We start from the raw sequence: 27,361 nt of genomic DNA, 5'->3' as shown, positions 1-27,361 counted from the left end.
ACCCAGTAAAAAAAAAAAACCAATTCGAACTTGTGAGAACACAATTAGAACCAAGTAAGTTCAATTGTGGAGCCAATATAGGAACCAATTCGTTCCAGTTGATCTTCTATTAACTAGGAAGATTCGTTGCTGGTCTAGTTGTCTTTGGCCAGATTGAGACATAGTAAAACAAGGCGGGAAAGGACTAACGACGTCCTGTTCCGTTCCTTTTTGCTTGCCTAGAAAATTTCAAGCTTAGCATAACCAGGATCTTGACACCAACAAGCATGGTGTCTGATGCGCCGACTCGTACCGTACCACGGAATATAGGTACTTCCATATCGTCTGTAAAATATCGACGCGCCGCTGCACGAAAAAGCAGCCTTCCAATGTTTTCAGTTTGACTCCAAAAGGAAACTTCTTAAACCGAAACAAAACCAAACTAGATGACACCCCATGAGAGGATCCCGTCATGAAACATTTTGGGCGGTAATAATTTAGAAGGTTCATTGACTTCATTAACAGCGTAACAGTGTACTGCATCAATACAAAACACAATTCTTTGCATTCTGCGATGTCAGCGTCGCAGAATGCAAATAATTGAGTTTTGTATTGATACAGTAAACTGTTATGCTGTTAATGAAGTCAATGTCAGCGCACGTTAAAGATCCCCAGGTGGTCGAAATTACTCCGTAGCCCTCCACTACGGCTCCTCTTTCTCTCTTTCCACTTTCACTCCCACCTTCCCCCTTCCCTTACGGCGCGGTTCAGGTGTCCACAGAGCAAGTGTGACAGATACTGCGCCTTTCCCTTCCTATGAACCAACCAACCAACCTTTCTGCGATCATCTCCCTTTTCTTTCTGAAAGAAGACGCTTCATCTATGTGTCATATGACGAGCAAAAGGCGCAATGAGAGTATGTCCAAGTCTGTGAAGTAACTAGAAGTCGTCGCAGTTTGCTTCACGCTCATAACTGAGCAAGACTCGAACATCCCAGAGAAGGTGCGGGCCATTCCGCGAGGCGCCTCACCATGACCGGGCCGGTCGGATCTTGTGCGCCAATTCGACTCCGCCCTGATGTATGACGACGGCCCTTATATACGACCGCTGCAGCGACGCTTCCGAAGTGTTTGGCCTCCGTCGCTGCCATCGTGAGAAATGGAAATCTCGTCCCCGGCACGCTTGTAGTTGGGCGACCGCGTGGTTAGGCGCACAGGAGGAGTGGGCGGCAGAACGAGACGTACCCCCTCCTTTTTTTTTTTTCCCCGAATGCACGCACACGCTCATATAGCGATGCAGGAACTCGTTCGGCTGGAGCGCCCGCTGCAGGACTTTGCAAAGGCAGGCAGTCAGCTCATGCAGTGCGTGCAATATAAGAAGAATCGCGCACCCAGCTGCGAGAGCAGCGCCGCTCCTTGTAACAGCGTGTGAGCAATGGCGGCACAGTGTTTTTGCCGAAAGTGTGCTTACTTACTCTGCTGTTGGGTCGATCGGTAGGTGGCGTTTGTCTGCGTCGACCCGGACTTTGGCTCTCCAAAATGGCAGCCACGGAGAACACGTGCGAACGGAGAAACCCAACGCAATTACCGTGTAGAGGAGCCGTCGCACGCCATGCTCTGAACCGATTAGTTTTCGTTTAGTCGTACAGGTTTAGGTGTCAAACAGCGCTGGGAAAGCTGTTCTGCCTAACTCAACTTCAGTCTCCCAAGTCCGCGGCAGATACAGGTGAACCACGTTAAAGTTTTCGGAATGAAACCATGTGCACAGACAAGAGTCTATAAACATTTGAATAACTATAGTTTGTCCATTGATATTTTTACACGTGTAGTTCTTAATGGCGTACTCAGCTATAGGCTTGCTTCAGTCATTCCACGGAAGCAGCTGCACCGGCTGTTAGACATTCAACGATTCACAGTCATTCGATTCGAGTGATCAAAAGAATAAATGTACTCCTGTTTCAAGTTAAAATGCACTCTGAAATAACATTTTAAGGGAATTCCCCAATGCGGAGTAGAGCTAGCATTAACTAAAATATTCACCTAACCACGTTTTGCACAAACCGATGACCAGTCTTTTTCGTGAATAGTCAACCATGCGGCCCTCGCTTTAGAGTCCTCGGCATTCTACAACGCTGATGTAATGCTAGTTATGACAGCCTCCGTGCACGCTACATACAGGCTGTTGATCTGTAAGAAAAACAAGGAAATAATATTCATGCCGAACACAGGAATGCGTGCGAACTTCGCTCTGTTTCCAACATTGTTCTGCATAAAACATGGCCGTTGGACTCAAGTGACGTGCATACACGCTACACATACCGCACTTAAAATTCGAGCTAGAGCAACGTCAACTCTACGTAGACTACCTTCACTGTATACGTGATTTAACGCGTTAGACACTCAGTGAACACCACCAGCCGAGCGTGACGACTTCCCGCTAAAACATGCATTGTGCAGAGCAGCGCCGAGGTAGTATACCGTCTTTTGGTGTTCATGGATGAAGAGCAAGTCATGTCGGAACTATATGTGCATGAGTTCAGTAACCTTAAGTGGCGACACAGATGAGATGATTTGAATTCCCGCCTTCATTATACTGTACATTTCAGAGGAGGAAGTCTTACCGAATTCTGAGAGCAGTTTATGGAGTTTATGCTGGTATCCGAATAAATTACAAGACTCGTCGGTGATATCGTACATCTTGTCCCGTCCGTCATGAGGCCGGCGGGACATGGAAGCAAAGAAATCTTTGCACGGTACCTGAACCAGAAAGGTGTCGTTCAAGAAATTGTCTAAGGCTTTCTTTGTGTGCCTGTGTCTGTATGGGTAGGAGGAGAGGGATCGTATTTAACTGAAGGACGTATGATTGTCTGATATATAACGATGTAATCACAATTCAGCATCCTTCGAGCCGACAATGATAATTTGCATCATTTACTTCCATTCCTGATACTCGGCGAAGTTTGGAGAACAATTCGTTATTCAACTAAACAACTTTGACCTCTACGCTGAGACATTATGACGTGGAAGACGGCATCTGTCCTGTAGGCGTAGCGCAGCAAATATTACTTCGGTCGCAACTGCACTAATTTTTAATACACCATTCACATTACAAAGGAGACCATTTGATATATGCAAGGCGAGAACTTCGCCGACTTCACCCACTGTTTTGACGTATTTGCAGTGAACCGCATTCCCCATTTAAACTAAAGCTTAATTAATTTACCAGACAAAAAGATAACCGTTGTTCCTTTTACACACTGAACTAAAACACACTGCAAGGCTTTTGTTAAAGTATGCGCATGGCTTCCAAATAACACCGCACGCAGCTATTGCGACATCAAGGCCCACACAGGCTCAGAGTTTCGTTTCACTCGCTGGTACACGAGGAAGAGGAATCAAATCCAGGTATGCTACATGTCCGAGCACGATACCGTAAAGCTCGTTCGGAGTAAACCACGGCTAGTAATTCTGGCGCTGTAGAAGCTGGCATCAATTCACTGTGTGCTATTCTCCAGCTGGTGTAACAGCCGGTAGAAGAAGCCCAGTGGCCAACTACGCACACTAATGCATATGTTCGCAACGCAACGCTTACATAATTGCTTTTGGAAGCAGAAATGTCGCACATGCCTGTTCCTTTACCTCCACCTTTCACGTATCGCCAACGAGCTTCTTGTCCGGTGACGTAGTGACATAACACGTGTCGCTCGCGCCAAGAACGCTGGCGACTCAAAGCGTCGGCGCCTTCGAGCGAGTCGTGCTGCTTCTTAGCTCTTACATATTAGCACGGCGCCCCTCAGCTTCTGTTGCGCAAACTGGGCAACCTTGACTCGCAGTGCCAGCACACTGAAGGCGGGTCTTCGAGGCTGCCCAGGGACACGAGGGAATGTCTTGCTCACTGCAGGCCGCCGCACGACTGTGCCAAATTGAAGTCGATAACTTTCTGCGGCCTGCGTGCGTTCGGAGTCGTTTTGTCCGGCGCGTCTTTTTTTAGGCGTGGGATTTTTTCGAAGAAATTGCAGTATGATAGCGTGGTGTGTGGTGGTCGGACATTCTGGGTCCTGGAAAGGTAACCGGGCCCCGATTCCGCCTTGGTTTTGTTTTAGTTTGAGGTAAAGCTGCTTATAAGTTTATTCTATAAGGTTTGTCATACTAAAGTGAATATCGCTATGAGGGGCGATATAATGGAGGGCTACGGTTAATTTCGACCAAATGGGGTGGGGGTCTTTACCGGGCACTGACATCGCACAGTACACCTTACATTTCTCGTCCTCCGAAACGCGGCCGCCAATGCTGGGATTGAATATGACGGCTCGGTAGCCACTGTGGCCTTTAAGTATAGTAACTTTTCAAGCATTTTTTTTTGTTATCATTAAAACTATATTGCTAGTGCAATATTGGCACATCCTATATCGCGTGAGCGTAGTCACTTCATGCACTGACTGCCGTTCATGACGTATTGATGAAATTCTTGGGATAACTATTAACATTGAATGGAATATGATTGGATTGATTGATTGGATGGATTGATTGATTGATTCTTCATTCATTGACTGTAAACAAACTTGACAACTGCGCATTTGTTTTTCCTTCCCCAGGAAAACGTTCATTACCGACTGTTTCTCTTCTATGCTTTCCCGTTCATCTCCCTTCTTTCCCCACTGTTTCTTTTTAGAATGCTCGCGAACATTGCCTTTCGAGACAGCCTCACGGTTTCTTCGCCGACGTTTCCCGCCTCACGTGGCGAGTCATTTTTTCAGCAAAGAGGGAAGACCTTCGAAAGCCTCAAAATCACGGTGCACGTATTGAACGAAACAAGAAGCAATTATTTGTTCGTTATCGGCGCACCGCTTTCCGGGAGACGGAAAACGATTGTAGACCATGTTTAGCAGGTGAAACGTACTTACATTTGTGCGGTTCGTATCTTATTCTTCCCTGCTTGCGTATATGTGATTATGCTCTAGTTTTATGCCCTTCTGATTTCACCGAGATGCCGAGAAGAGCTAATGTCACAGTCTCGTAGAGTGGAGATGCAAAAAAAAATGTCTAAACAGACCGGGCGAAAATTGCGCTCGTGTACAGAGTACTTTAGTCATCTGATGAGAAGAGAGGAGTCGCTGGAGAAAGATTTGATGTTGGGAAAGGTTGAGGGTCGCCGGAGAAGGGGTAGGCAGCGAACGCGATGGTTCGATGGCATCCTCGAGGCACTGCAGATGAAGTTATGTGATGTTAGGAAGATAGTGAGAGACCGGAAAGCGTGGCGTGACATGGTCCATAGGGTCACGAAGAGTCGGACACGACTGAACGATGACGACGAAAGAGTTTACTTTGTTCCACATTGGATCGACCGCTTCGAATCCCAGTGTGCTGTGCGGCGGAAGTGCACGTAAAGAACCCCAGTTAGCTGAAATTGTTCTGGACACTCTACTAGGGCACGATTCTTTCTTTGTTCCTTTGTTCACTACATCCCTCGTTGACCGATTCTGAGGTGGCTAACAAGTTGTCCTCTATAGCTGCGTCTCTCATAGCCTGGGTCGCTTTGGGACGTTAAACCCCACAAACCAAACCTGTCTTTCCTTTCCACAGAACCGTTTTTTGTTTTTTCTCATCCCGTTTCAGTCAACCTGTTATACAAATGGTTCAAAGGGTGGATACGTTTGTTATCATTTCCTTTGATCTTCCCGCACCATGGCATTTATCGAGTCTCCCGCTCCGTTTCAAAAAGAACTTCGTCACTTTCAGACAGTCCACATGTTTAATTATGCGCATGCGTATGTGTTTCTGGTCATATACGCACACATATCTCGTATATTTTCGATCGCGCACGTTCCATCAATATTGCTAACAACGGTCTGGCCACGAATGCAAGGGCTGGGTGCGAATGCCCCCTTCAAGCGAAGGAGAAAGAATGGACGGGCCCGCTCCTTGCGCGGTGTGAAACAGCGGCTGCCTTCCTTGAGGCCGATTCACCTCGATACGGAGACGCACCACGGATTTCAACGTCACAACACAGTAAATGTCTTTTTTTTTTTTTTTCGCACGCGTTTTCAACGGCCAAGCGAGCGGTCTCGGTTATTTTCCTTTCCGCGCTTTCTTGCGCAACGCGGCGTTGGATAGGAGGGCGTAGAGGGGCCGACGCAGAACCGATTTGTCTCGACGGTACAGTCAGGAGGTGAATTGGCCGCCATGGTTGAACGCTGAACGTACAATCACCGAGGGGGAACGCCGTCACCTTTAAAACGCACTTTCCCGCTCCCATCAACACTATATGGCTTTCTTTCTTCTCTCTCTCTCTCTCTTTTAGAATGACGTGCAATAATGACGCGATGTGTCTCAACAACGAAGTCATCTGGAGTAGCATGCTAGGCTCACCACCAGGTAGACATCTCCTGTTGCCATTAAAATATATATATCTCTCTCTCCCTCAACAACGAAGTTCAGTCAGTTGCGTCCACTCGTCATCCACGGAATTCGTTCTACTACCGGCTAGTTGTTTTTTTTTTCTTTTCTTTTTCTGTACCGCATGACCGTTGGTACACTATCACTGCATATATCGAAAAAAAAAAAATACCGTAGAGTAGATAGGAAGAGCTGGTGCCGCTGTCTACGCTAGTTTATTAGAACACGTCAACTGACGAGGGAATGTCGGGAAGAAGCGGTTCAGTATTGAGCTTGGCTATTGTTTGAGTCAAAAACATAGAGTCTTCCTCAAAATCGCTAGCTGCGCCACGACGAATTGTCGTCTGTGCGTGGGATAAGTTATTTGGGTTGTGAGTTTTCCTGCGTCAGCACTAAGGCTCTCAACCTGACTATTTCCCGTTGTTCATGTGTTGTTTCAAGCCAGCCAGGCTCGCAGGAGTGAAGTAAGCATGGCCGCGACGATGCGAACGTATCAGCTTCGCGGGCCACTGCACGAGAGGCCAGAGTTTCACTGTCTAGTTTTTATTCATCATGAGGCCGGTTTTCGTGGACTGAAGTTAATCAGTGTCACCCCGTGCTTACATCATCATGATGGTGCTGCCATCCAGTATGGGTGCTGATGATAGGAACAATGGCATTTCCGGTGTCAATGACAGGGTATTCAAAAAGACATCGGTAATGGAGGTGCAACAACAGATGCAACAACAGTTGCATCTTACCTGTACTCACCTGTGGGGCGGAAACGTGGGGGCTAACCAAGAGAGTTCTACTTAAGTTGAGGACAACCCAGAGGGCTATGGAACGAAAAATGGTAGTTGTAACATTAAGAGATAGAAAGCGTGCAGAGTGGGTCAGAGAAATAACTCAAGTTACCGACATTGTAGTGGAAATTAAGAAGAAGAAATTGACATGGGCAGGACATGTAGTGCGAAGAGAGTATAACCGATGGGCGCTTAGGGTAACAAACTGGATTCTAAGAGAAGGAAAGCGCGTAGCAGAGGGCGACAGAAAGTTAGGCGGGCGGATGAGGTTAAGAAGTTCGCAGGGGTCAAGTGGATGCAGCTAGCACAGAACCGGGTTAATTGGAGAAATATGGGAGAGGCCTTCGCCCTGCAGTAAGTATAGTCAGGCTGATGGTGATGATGATGAATGGAGGTGCAGACGACGCCTTATGCGCAGCGATTGGAAAAACATCGGTGCAGACGACACATATTTGCAAACACATTCCGCGTGAGGTTTGATAAGGCGCCGAAGCGAGAAATGCGTCAGCTCTCGGTGTTCCCATTTCGTGTGTTCAAAAAGCCCGCCCTCCCGAATTCTTCAAATAGGAAGTGACTTAGGGCTGAATTACAGTGCAGTGTTCCCAGAACAATAAGCTTGGTTCAAAACCGTGTACTGCGCGCAAACCAACGGCAGAGATGAAGAAAAAAAATATAAACCCGGCTATCCGCGCACAAGTTACCAATCTTATCTAACCACTGTTCGATGCATGTTCACGTGATATTACTTCATTTCCTGTTTTATCCAGGTCTGCGCATATAAACAACAAATTCAGCATGACGTACCTCCCGTAATGGACGGAGATTGTCTTTACCAAGTGCTGTCTCTATCACACCTCAGCACTAGTGGCAGCCAACAACGGCAGGAGTGGGCTGTGTATACGTGCTAATTGTTGGAAAAGGGAGTCAACGAAATAGCGTGAGCTGTCTTCGCGCACCCCTGCTCTCCGGAAATTAATTATTTAGGCGATGATATACCACCCGGCACACTGTCGCGCGATATTGTGAAGAAATTGGTTTATGGTTTGCAGTTTATGGTTTATGAGGTTTAAAACAGTGACTGGCTACCATGCATGCCATCTACAAAATAAGCTTGCCCGGGAGACGTGGTAAGAATTGGAAACGAAAATTTTGAAATCTAAAAGATAAATCTAACTAAAATCTAAGCAAAAACACTTGTAATGGAAACAAAACGGCGAAAAACGGGAAATTATGACTAATTAAAAGAGCAAACCAAAAGTGAAGTCTAACAGTCCTTAATAGCCGCTATTAATCCAAATGTGGCCTAGCCGTGGTGGTGCAGTGGCAAGGATGCGGGATCGAATCCATGGAGCCAAAACGCAAGGCGTCCGTGTGCTGTGCGTTGTCAGTGCACGCTAAACAGCCCTAGCTAGGGGGTGAAATTTCCAGAGCCCTCCACTACGCCGTCCCTCATAGCCTGAGTAGATCTAAAACGTTCAACCCCTAACAAAACCAAAGCAAACCCCAATGTGCATGTTGACAACAAACAGTATGTGAACTTTTCGTTAACGCCGCTATCGAAATCGTGAATGCGGGTAACAGGAGTCAAACGAATGTGGGAGGGTGTTGTGCTTCCTATATAATTTTTGAGCAGCATTTTTTGGAGGGATGAAAGGCTTTCTAAATTCGGCATTCCGTTGACCGGAACCAGCTCTAGATTCCCCTCACCGGTGAAACACTACCGCCAAAAAGTCTCGTATCATATCAAGACTTCTGCCCCGTTCATTTACTATTCTTGCCAACAAGCAGCGTTGAAATAGGCGATCATTTCGATTGCGCAAACTCAACCCGCGCAGTTTAAAAGGTATCACTGCTGAAATGCAGGGCGCAGAGACGCTGGGACTTTTGAAGCAACCGCGTTGTACTTTCACTCAGCCGTCCTCGACTTTCCCTTCTCATTTTTCGCTATGATGTCACTCGTAAAACTAGTTCGCCAGGTGTCGTTAGCAAAAAAACAAAAAAAAAAAATAATTCCTCTCCAAATTCGTTTCTCGGTCGAAACTTTTCCGATAGCCGCGAGACGGAGCGCGTTTTTATCGCACCCACCGTCGACGTCTTACTTTCTCCCCGCATTCCCCAGAAATGGATCGCTCGCGTCCGGAGGGTGAAGATAGCACCGACCGAGATGCGTGTACCGTGTCCCCCAACCCCCTTAACCTACCTGGCCACGACCTACGCCCGGCGGATGCTGTCACGTCCGAGTCCAGCAGCATCTGTGTTCACTCAGTGTCCTTGTTTTGATAAGGGGGGAATCTGTGTGGGAGCATCTGACACTCGCCGTCATCGTTCGCCATTTCTGGCGGCGCTATCTGTCACTATAGGTACACCAGTCGCCCACCTGAGGCCCCTTCGCTGCTGGGCACAGGATGATGTACCTGTTTGCCAGTTTTTATCATGACGCGCACTCTTTCTTTTCTTTGTTTCATTTTCATTCAGCCGCTGCCTTTCCCAGCCTATAAAGAATCCGAAAATCCAAAGCCGAGAAATGCCTCCACCGACGCGGCACTTTCCACTGCTGCGGTCATCTCACAGAGAGATGCGCTGGTGGACTTTTTGTAACAACGTCGGCTTGAAGCGGGCGCTTTATATCACCGGAGTATTTCCAGTTCACCCTAATGTTCGCCGCACGTCTTTCCCTCCATTCCGTGTTTCCTACACTTCACTCCTCCTCCATCGCAGTGCCTGTCTCGCTAAAGCTATGCACCGCTCCGGCTACAGCAGGCGGCTAAAACTACGGGCCAGCCTCGCAATGAAGTAAATAAGCACCGACTACTGACTTGTCCGTGCTGTAAAAAGAAAGTATAGTCTCGACTGTTGTGCCTTCTTGGCCGACGCCTAGGCTGACGACCCTGAATAACACCTTACAGAGCCGGAGAACGCTCGCGCGCGCGCGCGCGCGCGCGCGCGTGTGTGTGTGTGTGTGTGTGTGTGTGTGTGTGTGTGTGTGTGTGTGTGTGTGTGTGTGTGTGTGTGTGTGTGTGTGTGTGTGTGTGTGTGTGTGTGTGTGTGTGTGTGTGTGTGTGTGTGTGTGTGTGTGTGTGTGTGTGTGTGTGTGTGTGTGTGCGCGTGCGCGCGCGCGCGCGTGTACGCACGTGTACGTCTTCCTTTCGTCCTGATCTAAGTAGCCCCATTGCTCTTTCTCAAAATATATTTCAGAGCAAATCATGGATGTAGTCGATGCGTCTCTGGGTGCTACGCTTACGAACGCTTACTGACGGTTCAACATTGCTTTAAGGGAGGAAGGTGGTAGTGAAATGAGAAAGAGGTGCCATATAATGAACGGCTCCGGAATAATTCCGACCACTTGGGGATCTTAAGCCTGCGCTGCTGACACGGCACAGCACACGGACAACTTCTGCATTCCGCAAGCTTCTTCGAAACGCGGCCGCCGCAGACGGGTTCGAACCCGGGTACTCCGGCTGAGTAGTCGATTGCCCCGTCTACTGATCCACCGCAGTGGACAGGGCGCCCCAAGACACGGTGGGGAAAGGATTGAGGTGGCGGAGGTCAGTTTCTTCACCTTTAGAGCGAGGGAACCAACTGACACTTAAAACGCTGCACGAAGGAGGACCTTATGACTTGCCTCCTGCCATATCGTGAGCGGCACGCACACGGAATTCGCCGTCACTTTCACCATCCTTGAACCACGGTGTCGAAAAAATTCACGCCGACCAGCAGAATCAGCCGCGCTTCCTGGCACCCGTGCGTCCGTTCCGGCACTTTTGCGGCAACCGTTATTACAATATCGGCCCCGCCCTTTCCCCCTACACTTTCATCTCACGTTCTACAGCACCTATTCTCTCGGAGGGGCGGCGATTCCCCGATGCGTGAAATGGCCTGACATGGAGACCCGATTGACGCTGATTGTGCAACGTTCCAGTTTTCTTTTTCCTGGGTTCACTTCTCCGGTACCGTGGGGTCGACCGGCTGTACACCAGGAAGACAGTGATTGTTCTTTAGGGCAACGAATGCCCGGGGCTTCCTTCGATATCGGCCTTTTTGGCGCGGGACCACCACCACCATCTCTGGAGTCGGACGCACTGACACGACCTTTTGTCGATAAAAAAACTGGCGAAGCATGTCAGGTCGCCGCCCGGAAGACACGTGCTATGCAGTGTAACATGATTTATAAGCTATGCGGGACAAATAAAGCCGGGTGTCGGAAAGCCGTCAGTGCCGCCTGCTGTGCGCTTATTCTTGCTACTTCAAGTCTGGCATGTCATGTTCAAATGACCAATTTTCCCGAAACATTACAACGGTTAGCATACATGTCGAAATCACGCTGGAAAAGTAATTAAATTACGTTAACAACTTATTACACTAATGGAGAGAATGCAATTAAATTACATTACAACTACTCCCGACAAGTAATTCAATCTGCCTTAAATTAGTCCTTTTTTCTCACCATCATCGCATCATCGGTGTGAACGTCTTACTGTAATCTCTTTTGTTTGTGTTGTGGTTGTGTGTAACTATGCAGCGCCAGAGGTCTTCAGAGTCATCGAACCAACTAGCCCGCACGCAAGTACTATTCAATCCTTTTTTTTTTTTTTTTTGGTCTTGATGCATACAATCATGCCACTTGGCTTACCAGCTGGCAGAGAAAAAAGAAGGAGCTCGCGCAGTTAGGTTCTTCGAGCGCTGACCACAGGGGCTCAACTGAGCTGTCTCTATTTTGGATATTTGTGACAATATGCTAAAATAAGCAGAGTGAGAGAAACACGAACGTCTATCCAGAAGCTATGCACACATTCTTCGTAATTCCTGCCGAATTCCTTCACTGCCAACTATTTCTCCCATCCATCTTCTTTCCTATAGCACGGGTCATCACAGAGAGACAACTACAAGACATCAAAAAGCAGAAGCTTTTCCAAACACTCGTCACCTGCAGTGTTTGCTGCCCGGAGCTGTCTCGGCAGTTCAAAGCCTCCGACGCAGGCTACTTTGCTTCGGCTGTCTCAGAAATCTACTTCCGTAGCTTGCGTTACCGAAGAAGAGGAGAAGGAAAACTTACCTAATGTCCCAAGCTGAATTAACGAAGAATGGCATTAGTGAGGGCTAAACGCACATAATTACCGTGACATTATAGTGGCGTGAGGCCCTTATAAGCTGCGACAATCGACCCATCGCTCTATTGGGGTCGCAGTCATCAAGTGAAAGCGGAGAGGACGGCGAAACCTCAGTGGCACGCGCTAGGCTGTGAGCAAAAGGCGCGTGGCTCGGTCGCCGCTGAACGATTATGGGTTAACAGTTCGCAAACTCAAAAGCGCACGCGATCCGCTGTCGGAGGTCAGAGGTTAAATTCATTGAAGGAATGGCTGGCGCGCTGCTGCCTCCTCCATCCCGCTTCAGCGCCAGCTGATCGGCCAAGTCTGAAGGGCCGTATCGACAATGGTTTCCCGGACCTGGGCGGACAACCCGCCACGTAATACCTTAGAGACAATGAAGTTCATTCTCTCTATTTTGTCTTCTCTATACCTTTATCTTTATTTTCTCTTCGTGGTTTCCACTCCTCGTGAGTCCGCGCTCGCTGGCAATTCGCTTGCTTACTTCATGCCTATACAGCTTAGTCCTGCATTAGTGAGGTCAGGAATATGCAGCGAATAAGAATGCACAGGCGGGAACCCTTACAAGAACATAGCATTGTGCAAAGAGCCAACAACAAGCATAAAAAAGTTGTAAACAATCATTCCACACAGACGTTGATTTCTTGCAATTGTGACGTACTACAAAAATGAACTTATGGGTAGCCAGTGTTTATTATAGTTATTTGTCTGTAGAATACTGTGGACCAAAGGACCAAGTAGAGCAGCATACAGAACATTTACGATAACAGAACCGCAGGAAACAAGAGTATTTACAGAGGGTACAGGAATATGTAAGCATGACACTGCTAGAGAAAAATGCATGGCTAATACTGAACATGCAACCCTAGCGGTTATACAAAAGGTATACCTCTCACAAGAATGAAAATATATGTCGATATAGGGATGGATCATTTGAACTATACTTATTAAAGAATGAGCGGGATTCGAGAATGGAGTGCCAGGATTGGTAGCAAAGTGTCGACGATTCGATTCCCGACCTAACTAATGTTGCTTGTCTGTCTTTCCAGTCAACACAGCGTTAGACTTAGTGTTAAAGGCTCTGAAGACACTGTGTAGCCAGTGATGAAACCTGGGCAAAAAGAAAAAAAAAAGCCTGTCAGCTGTGCTACGAAAAACACTGCAGATATATCCCTCAGAAGCAGGGGTTCATCAGGCCGTCATGGGCGACCACAGAAAGTGCTAGCTGAGCATCGTTTTCCTTTTTTTTTTTTTTCATTGTACGGCCCAAGGCGTTCGTATTTTCCAGGCTTCAATTCAGCGCATGCGCGCTGGCGAACGAAAGCCAGAGCCGATAATCGTTCGGGCAGAGTTTACACAAAGGCTTTCGTCACACTGCCAAGCGCCTCTCGGGTCAGGCAGGTCGCTCGCGCGCCCCACACGCAAATTGATCTCCACACGCACGTCACCGAGGCTACGTTAAAATGATGCAACGCTACAATAGGCTACGGCCAACGTCGGCTTGTGTGCGCAGGAGTCGAATTCATTGGACTATTCACACGCGATGACAAGCTGATAACCGTCGAGTTCAAGGCGCACGAGATGGTACTATAATATTAACATCACTATCTTGAACAATGTATACAGTAACCATTTTGTTATGAATTACAATGTTAAAAGTATTGCACCAGTGATGAATTCTCAAGTTCGGATGAGAAGCGCGCTTTTTGTTTTTGTTTTCCCTAAATAGTGCTCGTCCAGACGAGTAACACCCAGTAGACACTTCAAGCTTTGAAGCAAAATAACGACATAATTGCAGCTTGCGTGTGAGCGCAGTTTTCTCTTTAATATCGGCGGCATGTGTTAGTTCTACTTGTACCCTTACGAAGAGCTCCGGGAGTCCAGACGTCCGGACTGGCTGGAGGACGCCAAACCATACACAGACTTTCATTCGCTGCACGACTTTGGTGAGAAAGATCTGGGTCACGTGACCATGAGGTGACACGCGTCGTTGGCTGAGTCGTTTTGTCGTCGCGAGAACGTTGGTCGTGACGCCGCTCGACGCCAACAACAGCGCCATTACAGTGCGCGCGCACACAAAAACAGACAAAACGAAAAGAATAGAAAACATGCACGTGCAATAAATGTGAGAGAGGCGATTAGGGTGACCGGAAATCGCAGGGCCCGGCACGTCATCATTGACTGTGCGCACGGTGACAACTTTCGCCGCAGGGGCCCTGCATGCACGTTTACGTCATTGCGGGTGAAGTATGACGTAAACTTACACAGTTATTTCGACGGTGTTGTCGCACACAAAGGCGAGATAATTGTCGTATTTTTGTTTTTTTTCCTGGGCGTTTTTGTCTTCTAGCTTCAACTGCGATTCCACCTGTAGCGTTTTTTTTTTTCGCTGAACCATTTATTGCCCTCTGCAACCTGCTAACCGGCTAGCTACTAGTTAGCCGGCTAAACAACCGACTAACTATAGAGATATATGTAAGCGGAAATGTTTGCGCATTATATGCCTAAATTAACTTCTGGCATCCTTAGCCGGAAATGAAATAACGTTTACAGACATATCGGAAGTGAAGTCAGCAACACGTTTCCTAACCTTTCCCGTACTGAAGTTCCTTAGTAATAGAAGAAAACAAAACGCTTTGTGAAAGTGAGCGTAGCAAAAGCAAAGATGGCACAAAATTACCATACTTAGTTATATGTCTGTAGTGTGTCTACGTCACATCATGTAGATATATGCAGCTGACTTCCACGAGACATCGGTACGCCACATTGATACAGATGCCCGAAAGGAGGGACTGATGAGCGCTGTCAGTGTATTGATTACAACTTCGCCGCCGCATCTCACTCGACCACGATATGGCGTCACGGCACCCATTTACGGGCGCACGCAGAAATTGCAAATGATTGCGCCGGGGTCAGGCGACCGCATGTGTGCGGATTTTGCGATGTAAACCCAGGAAAGCCCATCCGCGGCCACACCGAATGTGCAAGAGGCCGCGCGACAGCTCATCTGTGCCAAGGCCTGAGGCCCCTTCGGCGTATTAGGGTTTCTACAACCCGCGAGCTGTTTATCGACAGCGCCTTTCTCTTGTCAGTTTTCAGTTCCACTTCATGAAAAAGAAAAACTGAGAGAGAATAGAAATAAGACGGTCGCGTTTTATTGCAGCACTTTCCTCTTTCTTCGACAGAGCCATCAGCTGAGGACGCTTCGCTCGCGTCTAGAGGGACCCTTGACCTTCTGCAGTGGCGCATTCTGTGGCAGAAGAGGAAAGAATAGAAAGAAGAAGCGAGAGTTGGCGATGAAAAAGAATAACTGACGAGGTGGGAAAGAGAAGAGGTATGCGTGTCACGGACTCTTCCGCCATTGTGGCCGAAGTTTGCATCGCTTGTTCGCGCACGTTCCGTCCATCTTCAGTTTCCGCTTTCAGCTACGCGCTTTCTCCTATTCATTAAGGCGAGCGCCGCGCTAGTGTTGCGCGATGATGAGTGGCTGCGCGCGTGATGACGTCATCCCACTGCAGCCACAAACGCACTGCAGGCGTTCGCCAGTGCGGTAACGTGGGCTAAGCGACTGCGAGAAATTCTAGCACGCTATGCGTTAGTGTGCAAGTTTGCGCACCCTTGTTTAGGCTTCAGATATGATGTCCTACTTTAGCTAAGCCTGATGTTGGAGAACTGGTCAATTCTTTTACCACTAGGCGTTGCGAAATAGGTAAAGCTGTCTGACTATTTTTATCTCTTCCTCGTGTAGACCTTTTGTCATAACTGTGGTAAGCCAAGTCAGGCCTATCGCGACCTTTTCCTTGACTTCCCCTTTCTTTTTAAAGAGTTAAACACGTAACCAAAAAAGACTCGCGAGCGACGAAATTACTAGCATATTTTGTCATTTGAAGCGCATTCATCAAACATCCAGGAAACGCTTCACCACGATTCGGAGCTCATAATGGCGCAATGCATTCCCTTCTCAGTTGAATGCAGGTGGTACCTTTAAGCCTCTTTCCGGCGGAATAGTGGATACAATTGAGTAGTAATGATAGTATTAACAGATAAGCAGCTGGTGTGATGGCCCCTGGCGAAGGCAGCCAAGTCAAAAGATTGCGCTACATCCGCGAGTTAAATCTAAATCTGTCCAGTCTAGTCCCTTGGATTCTGCTCGTGTGCGGCTTAATATTAGCAGCCAGCAAATGCGATGTACAGAAGCTCGCGATACACGTCGCCCCTACATTTCCTTAGCCGATTTAATGCTCCCGTTGTTCTGTCCACTTTCTCTATACTATATCAACAGGCAGTTGCCTCAGTCAACCCTTCAACTTACTGCATGCTGATAGCTCTGTGACCCGCGTGTATACAGTTTGCTCGCTACCTAGAAAGTAAAAAAACAAAAAAAAAAAAAGAAAATAAGGGCATATAAGGTCCGCCTTTGAGTGCACGTATACGACAGTGTTAATGGCTCTGTAACTTTACTTGCAGTTTTTAGTTCGGGTGCATACGCTTTGAAATTTACTCTTTTTTCTAATCCCTTAGCTTGTGCCTCGCTTATCTTACACATACTCATTAACATACAGTCGTAGGCTAGCTAGCATGCACTCTGCATAGATACAAAGCTCCACTTAACTAAGCCATGCGGACTATACCTGCTTGGACTATTGGAGTAGCATGCCCGACTGTGAATACTGGGATTCTGGAGGGTTCGATTACCATCACCCACCCATCTGAATTGAGAAGCCTGAATTGGCAGCTCCTGCCAAATCGTCCACGTCATGTTGTTTCGTGACGTCACACAACTTGGCGACCAATCATCGCCCGCCCCTGTCACCTGGCAACTATCACTTGCTAGATGCATTGCCCATGATTTTTTTGTCAGTACATCGACGCCAGAATTTGAATAGCACCTCTTGTCGTCTTTATTTTCCATTTTTCTGCCGTCTTCTGAGCGCTCGCTTAAGTTATCAGAGTCAGCGTACCTCCTTAAATTACAGCGTTTCTGGACGTACCCGTTTCCGTGATCTATTCGCGCGATAAGAGAAGGGTTTTCCCGTTCAACTTATATCTTGTTTATCCTTTGTTCACTTCTCAAGCAGCGCCATCGCTTCATAAGCGGCTTAAGTTAGTTTTTCTTCGTTCCGCGTTCGCCGCCTCCATACATAGTCGTCTCTTAGAAGACAGGCAGCTCCACGTCTGCATCCACAGCGTGGCTTTTCAGGTTGGCCTCTGGAGGTTGCACGTGTATCACACCTAGCACCGCCCTGGCCTTCTCTATATAGTCCTGTATAACATGGTACACAACGCGTTCCGCTGAGCTCTCCGCTGCCTCGGCTGACGAGTCCGGGACCCGCCGGCGTGCATGCGTGGCCTCACGCTCGTGGCCCTGCCTCGAAAAGCATAGTAACTCAACAACTTCACTCTGGAGGCTGCAGATAGCAGCGTGCTAGAAAAAAGAAAGACAACGAAATCATGTATTATACCGTTTCATTCGCTCTGCAGCTGAGGCCTTCCCCCACTTCGGAGTGAAATAAATACCAATTTAAAGCCAAATAATGTGGTAGAGTAAAGCATACTGATTTGACGTTACGAAAATTGTGCTAGGTGCAAGGCACAGGTATTGCGTTCAAAGTTCAAAATTGTTCAGCTAAACAAGTACTTGCACACATGTATGCTTCATGATTCTTTTTTATCTTGTACACAAAGCATATACAAGGTTGGTCTTCATTCCTTGGAGCGCAGGTACTCCATTTAAGCAAAATAACCGGGCATATATGGCGCCAAGGTGCGCAGCGGGGAGGTGCTGGTGTATCGAGCATCGGAGTTGTCCAAAATTTTTAGCATCAATGCTCAAAAGCAGGCCCTGTGGGCTGGCGAGTCTAGGCCAGTGGGATACGCGTGAGCATGCTCGAGTTTTACGTTTAATAGATGTTAGATCAGTGGTGCGTTTTGTTCGAATGCTATATATTGCAGCCTCCTTGCTGATAAGTTTAGGATGCATTTAAGTACTCACGTCACTGAAATTTATATTAACATAACAAAAAGAACCTGGTTGTTTATTTGAACAAGAAAGCGGAAGATATATATAGCCCATATACCCTCCTCCTAACAGAGACACACCCCAGGCTGCCTCATCCGCCACTTCAACTACTCCATCCAAGAGCAGCTTGGAGGGTATAGCGACGCCTAATGCAGCGAAGTATGCGGCATATGCTGGCACCATCCACAAAAAGGGGTGCGAACTGCGCTTCAGGTCACGGCCACTGTAGAGCAAACCCGCTATTACGTGCCGACAGGCGAAACGTGAAACCGCGAGGCGCATACCTGCGTTCGCCTGGCCAGCAGGAAGCCCCGAAAGACGGGCCGCGCGTGTTCGGTGTTTCGTCGCAAGCCAGCTGTCTGCCACAGCAGAGTAACTTCCGGAAAATTATTCTGTCAATAGTAGGATACATGTTAAGCACAGCATCGCCTGGCCGCTACTCACGGGCCCCGCCTGCAGCCCTTCTGCGCAATCATCGACCGAATTCTCGAAGTCCTGCATAAAGAAAAACAAATGTATTTCGTGCATTGGGAACTCGCAGCTTTTTTTTCTAACTTCTACTTTGTATCCTCCGCCGTGACAATGCGGCGCCATATCACTACGGTACAATTTTTATTTTTTCTTACTACGCTTTACGTTTGTAATCGAAGGCATGGGATCTTTATTAAAGTCATGAAGGTGTTCCACAATGTCAACTCGGTAGTTTTTTTTTTTTTTTTTTTATTGTCTGCATGGGGCGTTGGCTGCACAAAAATTCAGTTTTAAAAGCCCCCTAAAATGTTTTCTTACGAGCAAAGCGGCTGAATCACTGGGATGTGAGGTGCGTAAGATGTGGAGAGAATGAGTATGCTGTACGCAAGTTTCTCGTCTAACTTGCGACTGCTTTTCCTCTGGCTGCTTCATGGCATGCGTGACGTCATACGCCGTCCGTACGTATTCCTAACTTCCTGCATGTTTTGCTCGAGTGGTAAGTCTGGATTACGTACATGCTGCGTGTAAGTTGTAGAGAAAATACGGAGTCTGTATTGAAGTTGACATTAGCCACGCACAAAAGTAAGAATGGATCCCAATCTTCACACGAGCCGTTTCTCTATGAAGCAGCTGTGTTTTCCACGTGCGGTGTGCAGCGCACACACTGGTTTTCGTTGTGTGGGAAGATCGGGCGGAGTGTTGGGACCCCCTCCTTTTTCTCTTCATCATCTGTCCGCCGCCTCTGCGCCGGCAGGGGGACAATGGGCGAGGAATAGCAGTGGGCGAGACGTCGGCGTCTTCACGTAATGCGCGCGCGCGCTCCGAGCGTCGCCTTCGGTCCGACTTCCGCATATCGCGGAAAGCGGGGCACCGCATCTTTCGCTCCATAACCTTCACGGGTCGCAGTCGACGCAACTTAACGGGACTGGTTCCTCGAGCGCTGAAGACTGGCTAGGCTGCCTGCACTCTATAACAGGCACATGACATCGCTCCATTTAAACTTAATTCTCCCCTTTATCTTCTTCTGCAACAAGATTTGCTTGTGTTACTGCAGCGTGTTATATTTTTTTTTTATCCTTCGCCCTTTGCAATGTTTCATTGCGAAAGCAATACTACGCCAGGTCTAACCACTCGTCGCTGTGTCCGTGGTCCCCTGGCAGGAGCTGCCAACTTGGGTCTCTCGTTTCACATGGGACGGTTATGTCAGAATCAGCCTGCTAGGACCCTGACATTCACGTTACAGCTATAGGCCACTAAGGCACGTTCATACAGCATGGTTAAAGCGGAGCCTTATACGTGGGCTGAAGAAGAAGAAGAAGAAGAAGAAGAAGAAGAAGAAGAAGAAGAAGAAGAAGAAGAAGAAGAAGAAGAAGAAGAAGAAGAAGAAGAAGAAGAAGAAGAAGAAGAAGAAGAAGAAGAAGAAGAAGAAGAAGAAGAAGAAGAAGAAGAAGAAGAAGAAGAAGAAGAAGAAGAAGAACTCTCGGTCACCCGCAGCTAATGCTTTCACTCTATATTCGGTTCAGCAGCGTTGCGTTGAACCCTTCTAATTTTTGTTTACTGAAGTCAGATTTGCCTGTATTACTACATGATTTTCGATATGCCTGTAGGAGTTTCTCATATTTATCTTCACTTTATTGTTGTATGTTGTTATCCATTTTTTTTAGTTTTATTACTCTTTTTGTTCCAATTATTTTCTTTTTTTATACTTTTTTGAACGCTAAGCACACGCTGCCTACCCCTAATCTTCATCATGTAATGTTCTTAACGAAACCTTAAAGACAAATGAATGGTGATGATTGGGGTTGAAGTAAACAGAAACTGAGTCGCGTATCCGGGGGTAGGTGGCGCCAGACAAGGAGCCCACCCGTACCCTTCCAGTGGTTATCTCAGCAAGACTACCTGCTCCTTATGTTTTTTTTCTCGCTTTATTGTTGCGCACACAAAGAAAATCTTAGGATGAAACTCTACTGCGCATTTTCAAGACATTGGTCCCGATGCTGTCTTACGTTGCCTATAAGTGCGACATACTCAAGTGACAAGACGCGACATCGGCGAGGGTCAACACCAGAAACCAGGAGGGACCGAGATTTCAGCTGAGGACCTACACGGCACGGAAACGTCCCATCTAAAGTCATCATTAGGCATTTTTGACGGCCACTTTAAACGCACCGCCTGCTGTATTAGAAATAAGTAACTTAAGTACCCATCACCCATCTGGTGATGGCATTCGGCTACCAGCTGTGGCATTTCGATGGGGGCGAGCTATGAAACCGCCCGCGTGACTGTGCAATGCTGGCGAACATGAAAGAGTCCGACTGTGATCGAGATTATACCAGGGGCCGTCCACTACGGCCTGTTTTCATATGCTTGTCATTTCACTTCCTCTTTCATTCCTTCCCTTATGACATGCTGCAAAAGTCCCCCATAGAATGTGGCAATTACTGTGCCTTTCCTTTCTTGAGAAGTGGCGTCCGTGTGCCATAGAGTTCCTTACACTAACTAGAGGGAAAGCTGAGGGCGCTGCACTTCAGCCACCATGGGCGCGCTAAGAATCGTGGGCCGGTGTGCTACTTGTTGCGGGACAGTCGGTTTTTCTCGGATACGGGGAGTGGCGTTACTGCGATGTTTCTTTTTTTCGTCATCATCATCATTTGAAGGTGCGTACATAGACCGCGAAAGCCATAGTAGCGAAGGCGCAAAAGCAGACGTCGCCAATTAAGAGTTTCTGTTTCCCGAAATGCAACTAAAAACTTCCTTAAGTGATTGCACAATCTTAAATATTTTTATAACGTTTTTTTATTTCAAAGTTTGCTTATTAAGTGCAAAATTTTGGTATTTGTGCTGCGCAAAACTAAGCAAATAGGAGAAAGAGCCATCGCTTATATTGGATAAATTTCACACTGGCATGCTGTTTCTTTCTCTTTTTGCAATTTATAGTCACAATATTCAATCTTAGGACATTATTTACGGTAGAACAACGTTTATCTTAGCATTAGTTTTGGCCAAAAGTTGTAGTTCTGCACTCGGTAGCTCTCCGGCCCATGATGCTTTGAGCGCCCATGGTGGCTGAACTGGCCGTCTGGAAACTCCATGTAAACTCCCATAGACGGCAGCACAGCTTTCCCTCTAGTAAGAGTAAGAAACTCTATGCCGTGTGCTGTGCGATGTCAGCGCACGTTAAATATCCCCAGGTGGTCAAAATTACTCCGTAGCCCTCCACTACGGCTCCCCTTTCTCTCTTTCCACCTTCACTCCCACCTTCCTCCCTTCCCTTACTGCGCGGTTCAGGTGTCCACAGAGCAAGTGTGACATACTGCGCCTTTCCCTTCCTGTGAACAAACCAACCAAACCAAACCCCCTCTTTTTTGCTAATGAAAGCGAGAAAAGCAATGCAAGTTATGTTGAGTAAAATCCGGTACTACACGGTCCGAGCTCTCACCGCCGTTCCCTTCTCACTTTGGCTCGGCTGTTCTTCCCTCTCGTACGGCACGAGCCGTCATGTTCGCTTTCGGTCAGGCCCGTCTGACCCGGTCGCCAAGAAGTGCGCCTGCCCGAGTCGACGCGGCGCCTTCTGCTTTTGGACGGTGCGATGATGCTCCCCCATCAAGGGCGGAAGACGCAGTTCGCGTCCCAGAGCGCAAGGTCTGGGAAACACCCGTCACGTCACACGCCGGTGGTGATGGAGCGGAGAGATACGTAACTCGGTATTGCGCTCGTTCTTCCCGTTGGCTTGGTTCGTTCCTTAGAAAAAGAAAATCTGTCTTAATGCCTGCGCCCTTCAGGCACAAGGGGGGGGGGGGGGGGGGAGGAAAAATTGCTATAAATGCGTGCAGATCCCTCGCAAATCTAATACTCACCAATCTGTTCCATTCTTTTTCTGAATTGATGCTTAAATCAAATAGTATGCCGTGAAGGCAGTGTATCGGTATCCCAGAGCTGCAATCAATGCATTTCTGGGGTAGCTTTGTTAAGTCTGAATTCGTCAAAGAACTGTCACAATTTATTTTAAACTAATACACGATTCTGTCGATCGTCTTTCAATATCTGATATAAATATTGTTCCTAACTATTTCTTATATACTTCCTCTCCCAAAAACGCCTCGCTTATCTGTGAGGAGCAATCCAGCCTTACTTCTGTATTGGTCCGATCCCTGGCTAATCATTCATTGTAGCGATGTGGCATTTCGACCGACGGCAGCACGAACCAAGAGTCGAAATCTCCACGACGTTGGTACAGGAGTGAAACAGGAAAGCTAAAATGGAGTGGGTACTGTGGAACAGGGGACCATGAAGATGGGTCCAACAACATTCTGGTGTTGATCCAACACACATAGATCGAGGCCGCGAGGTAGCTACGTATCGAACGCCTCAACACCAGATATGATCCCGCGACGACGGACCCAATGACTAAGGTCTATGGTGCCGTATAGTATATCATACCATGGTTCTCTGATATTTCACTCCCGCTGTTTGGTTGTTTTCGTTTCCTTTGTTGTTTTCAAAAAGCCAATGTGTAGTCCGCATCACTGTAACAGAGGCAGATATCTAGAAAAAAAAAAAAACGCAACACGGCAGTTGCTTTCGTTACAATGGGTGTAGACATCATCACTTCAAACAGGATTTGTGAATGAAAGCCTTGCCTAAAATGAAATACTGTGCGAGGGTTCAGTCCTTGAACGGCCAGTCGAGCCCGTGTATTGATAATAATACCTGATTGTGTTGAGCCGTGAGAACTAACACCACCATGCTTCAACTGGACCTTTTCAGCAGAGAATATAGCAAGGTGTATTATGAGTCGTCTCAAACCAGCTGAAATAACAAGCTTCGCTCTTTGGTTTCCTTTCTTAATCGTGAAGACGTGGCCGTGTTAGGGACAACGTGATGCATTACTCATGCGCTAGCGTTACTTTGTCATTTCTGAAGAAATCCGACCCTTGCCGCGAGAGAGAAAGCTAGAAAGATTATTTGTCCTTTGAACTCGTGTGCCTGATCCGCGTCTGTTGTCACGCGCAGGTTGGTTCGCCATCATCTCCGAGGACGGCCACACGGCGGGCTACTTCAGCTGCCTGGAGCAGGTGGCGCTGGCGCACGTGTCTCACTTCTTGGCCAGGGAACCCTTGCAAGGCTACCGTCTACTGGGACACAGTCACGAAACCGGCAGGGCAGAGTACAGCCGCACCGTGGTGCGTTGTCCCCACCCTCTCGTATATACAGCACATATTTCTATTAAATGGTTCACGTTGACTCATCGCAGCCGCCGTCTTGATAAACAGGAAGATAATACGAAGTGTGGTGCTAGCTGGTGGCTCTTATCCTTCGCACGAGAGCAGCACCACGCGAGACAAAGCGGGAGGAAAACTTGGAGACACCTAATTACCATTAGTTTTGACTATGCGATAACAAAAAAGCAAACAAGTAATTTGTTTATTACGGGGAAGAGGTCTTCGCGTGGCACGTACCTTCTGTTCTCTCCTAGGCTAAGGGATTCCTTCTATCTCTTCCTCCTATCTCCTGCCGGTCGGTAAGAGGCCGCAGTTGGCTCCTCCGTGTACCAATCCTCACAGGTAGCAAGAGTACATGTGACATCGAACTCCCAAGTTTACAAATACCACTTTAGCCTGATTACGTGATGTGAATGCAAAATCAGTATTAAAATTGTAATTGCTTTATTGCCAAGAATTTACACTGGTGTCTCATCGCGAGTTCCGTTTTTGATTCGCGCGTCCACACGACACGTACATAGTGCCGCTCGTTATCATGCCATACAAGTGAACGTTGCGTGCCTTAGTCGGTATAGCGTGTCTGGCACGAAGAAAAAGGCGTCGTGGTTTCGAATCCCGCCTCTAGCTTGGAATTTTATTAAGCGGAATCAATTACCTTACAAATTTGAACCATTTTGGACATGCGGCGGCCTTTAAATTTGAATTGCTTGTCCCATTTCAATAAATATTTAATTCTACGCGTGACGCCACGTTTACCGTCAGCGTTGTCGGGTGTTTGAAATTCTCTGCGCGTTAATGCGGCCGTGATGGATTCGGTTTTCTGGACAACGCTGTGTTTCATTTCAAACCGCGAAAATTTTTGCCCTGATGGGGCTGGGATGGGTGGGTCATCGCCGCTTGCGACAGGGGCTGGCCTGCCACTGATTTTTGTCTGTTGTGGGCCGTCATTGCACCCGCCACCGCTTCGGTGGTGGTGGACGACGGCTGTTGTTGCGGCGCGCGTCTTTCTCTCCCTCATCTTTTTTCTTTCTTGTCTATTTTCTCTTCTGTCTGCACGAGGCAGCGGAGGTGGCTGAGCTACAGAGCCAGTAGCACGTCCGCGCATTTTCTTTTCTTTCTTCCTACAGCCGCCACAACAACAACAACAACAACAATGGGCCATATAATGTTTTCGCTTTAGGAGGAAAGCAAAGGTACACTCATGGCCCTGTTCATGATGTAAAACCTGGACCACACACTGAGTTCACGTACCCACAGAGATTGAAACCGTTACTTGGTCTTTTTGTTCCTAACTAAAATATCTTAAATTTTCTAGCTGTGGGGGAAATGGAAACAAGAGGTGGATAATGGGTGTCTCAACGAAGGAGCGCACACAAGCACATTACCGCAATTCTGATTCCCATTGGGTGCTCACCCTTCGCTTTTCTACATTCGACTTTTGGCGATCTTGTGTAAATAAGAGTAGAATTTCCATCATTATGTCCCTGCCCGATCCTCCCGCTGCACTTGGTGGCACGAAAGCTGGCGCACTCGTGTGCGGAGTTTATGGAAAGTAATTAAGAACGTTAAGACAGAGATTGAGACAATCAGCCGCCTGTCTCGGCGTCTTAGCGCCGTCACTTTCTTACCGTCAGCGCGCACATTTTCCAATCAGCCTGTACATCCCTTCTAGAGTTTGCGGCATCACGCCCTCTCACTTCGTACGTCGTTCCAGCCCATGCAGTGACAGAGTCCCCCCATGAAGATAAATAACGAAGAGGTATTTTAAAAGGCAAGAAGCAAGAAAGGGCGATACTCACCTCTTGTCAAAAGCATATCCTTTCTTTTTCTTCTATTGTTACAAACGCCTGTTATGTTAACGAAATCCTTTGCTGGCTGGAGGGCGATGCTCGTTCCAAGTGCGTTAGGCATCAGCCATATAAGCTCTATACTCTGCGGGTATCACTTTCATCTACAACTTTGCAGCAGATATTTTGCCGCAAACTAGAACGGAGGCACAGGAAGAAAAACTCCACAAGGCTCCTTCTCCGAAATTCTATTAATTCAGTTACCTTTGCCCGCCGAGGTGGCTTGGTGGTTAATGCACTTGACTACTGACCCATGAGGTCAGGGTTCGTTCCCGGCTACGTTTAGATAGAGACAAAACGGAAGCGCCAGTCTACGTTAAAGAATCTCAGGTGGTCGAAATTATCCGGAGCTCTTCACTACGGCGTGTCTCATAGCCTGAGTCGCTTTGAGAACCCCTTAAAACAAAATTGGTACCTCGTCATATTCGTGACCATTAACAATTCGCCATCGCTGCAACACCGCATAGGAGCAATGCATATGTTTACAATGGCGTGACAATGTTCAGATTTTGTCATTGTTGGTGGTGATGATGACATGCCCTGCTTCGGCGCAGGTCCTCCCTGGCCAGGTTCTGGGCTTCCTTGGCGTCTACGAAGACGTGAACATCCGCGCTCCGGGCTGCGTTGGCGCCCTGCGTGGAGGTGTCTCCGAGTGCCGCTACGCCAAGTGCTGCCACGCGACCACGGGCGACGTGGTCTTCGTGCCCCTCTCGTCGCGCGGCAAGTTCTACTCGGTGGCGCGCCGGTCGTCGCGCTCGCCCAACCACGTGTTCCCGCTGACGCAGCTGCTCCGCTTCGCCCGGGTGCCGCTCACTGTGCGCCTGGTGTGCGGACCGCTGCTAAGGACCCCGTGCGGATTCACCGGAATACTCAGGCTCGAACACGTGCAGGTAGGTGCCTGTACTCTCCATTATCTGCCCTCCTCCGGCACGTCGTGCCTATTTTATAAAACGAGAGGCCGTCGTGTACGAAGCTTTTACCAACTCCGGGCCATCGAGCGTGCAACCCAGGTCGCCAGAGCCCAAGGACTCCTGGCCACCTAGAGCAGTAGCCCCTGCTGCCTGACTTCTTCCTCGTCAAATAAATGTTTATCCTCCTCCTTACCAGCAATAAGTGACTCGCTGCGATGCTTGATGTTACTCTAAGGCAGCTGCTTATAGGAATGAACAGAAATAAAACTAGAAGCTATCAAACAACAAAAATTATAAGGGTTCAACGCTGCTGAACCAAATATTGAGCGAAAGCATTAGTTGCGGGTGACCGAGCGTTATTCTTCTCTTCTTCTTCTTTCTCAGCCCACATGTAAAGCCCCGCTTTAACCAAGCCGTATGAACGTGCCTTAGTGGCCTATAGGGGTAACGTGTATGCCAGCGTCCTAGCAGGCTGATTCTGACATAACCGCTCCGTGTGAAACGAGAGACCCAAGATTGCAGCTCCTGCCGACCGCTTGAGTTGGTAGTCCAGCTGTCACCCTAGTGTCACGTGGGGTGTGACGTCACAGCGTCACGTGGGTAAGGTATGGCTATCGGCCGCGCTACGCT

At 47.9% G+C, this 27,361-nt stretch overlaps 1 protein-coding gene across 1 annotated transcript in view; it reads left to right on the top strand.

Annotated features, from left to right (window-relative positions):
- LOC146179443 (uncharacterized) overlaps nt 1-27,361 on the top strand; it is a 49,301-nt gene that overhangs the window by 15,112 nt on the left and 6,828 nt on the right. The window contains exons 2-3 of the mRNA XM_084579075.1: nt 23,765-23,934; nt 26,375-26,710. Of these exons, the coding sequence (XP_084435201.1) occupies nt 23,765-23,934; nt 26,375-26,710 (506 nt within the window). The remainder of the gene's footprint in view (nt 1-23,764; nt 23,935-26,374; nt 26,711-27,361) is intronic.

The sequence above is a fragment of the Amblyomma maculatum genome, chromosome 9 (genome assembly GCF_055883805.1).
Source record: "Amblyomma maculatum isolate TAMU_Amacu chromosome 9, ASM5588380v1, whole genome shotgun sequence".
Classification (NCBI taxonomy): Eukaryota; Metazoa; Arthropoda; class Arachnida; order Ixodida; family Ixodidae; genus Amblyomma; species Amblyomma maculatum.
Note: the sequence above shows the minus strand (reverse complement) of the source record. Positions and strands in the feature narration are given on the sequence as shown.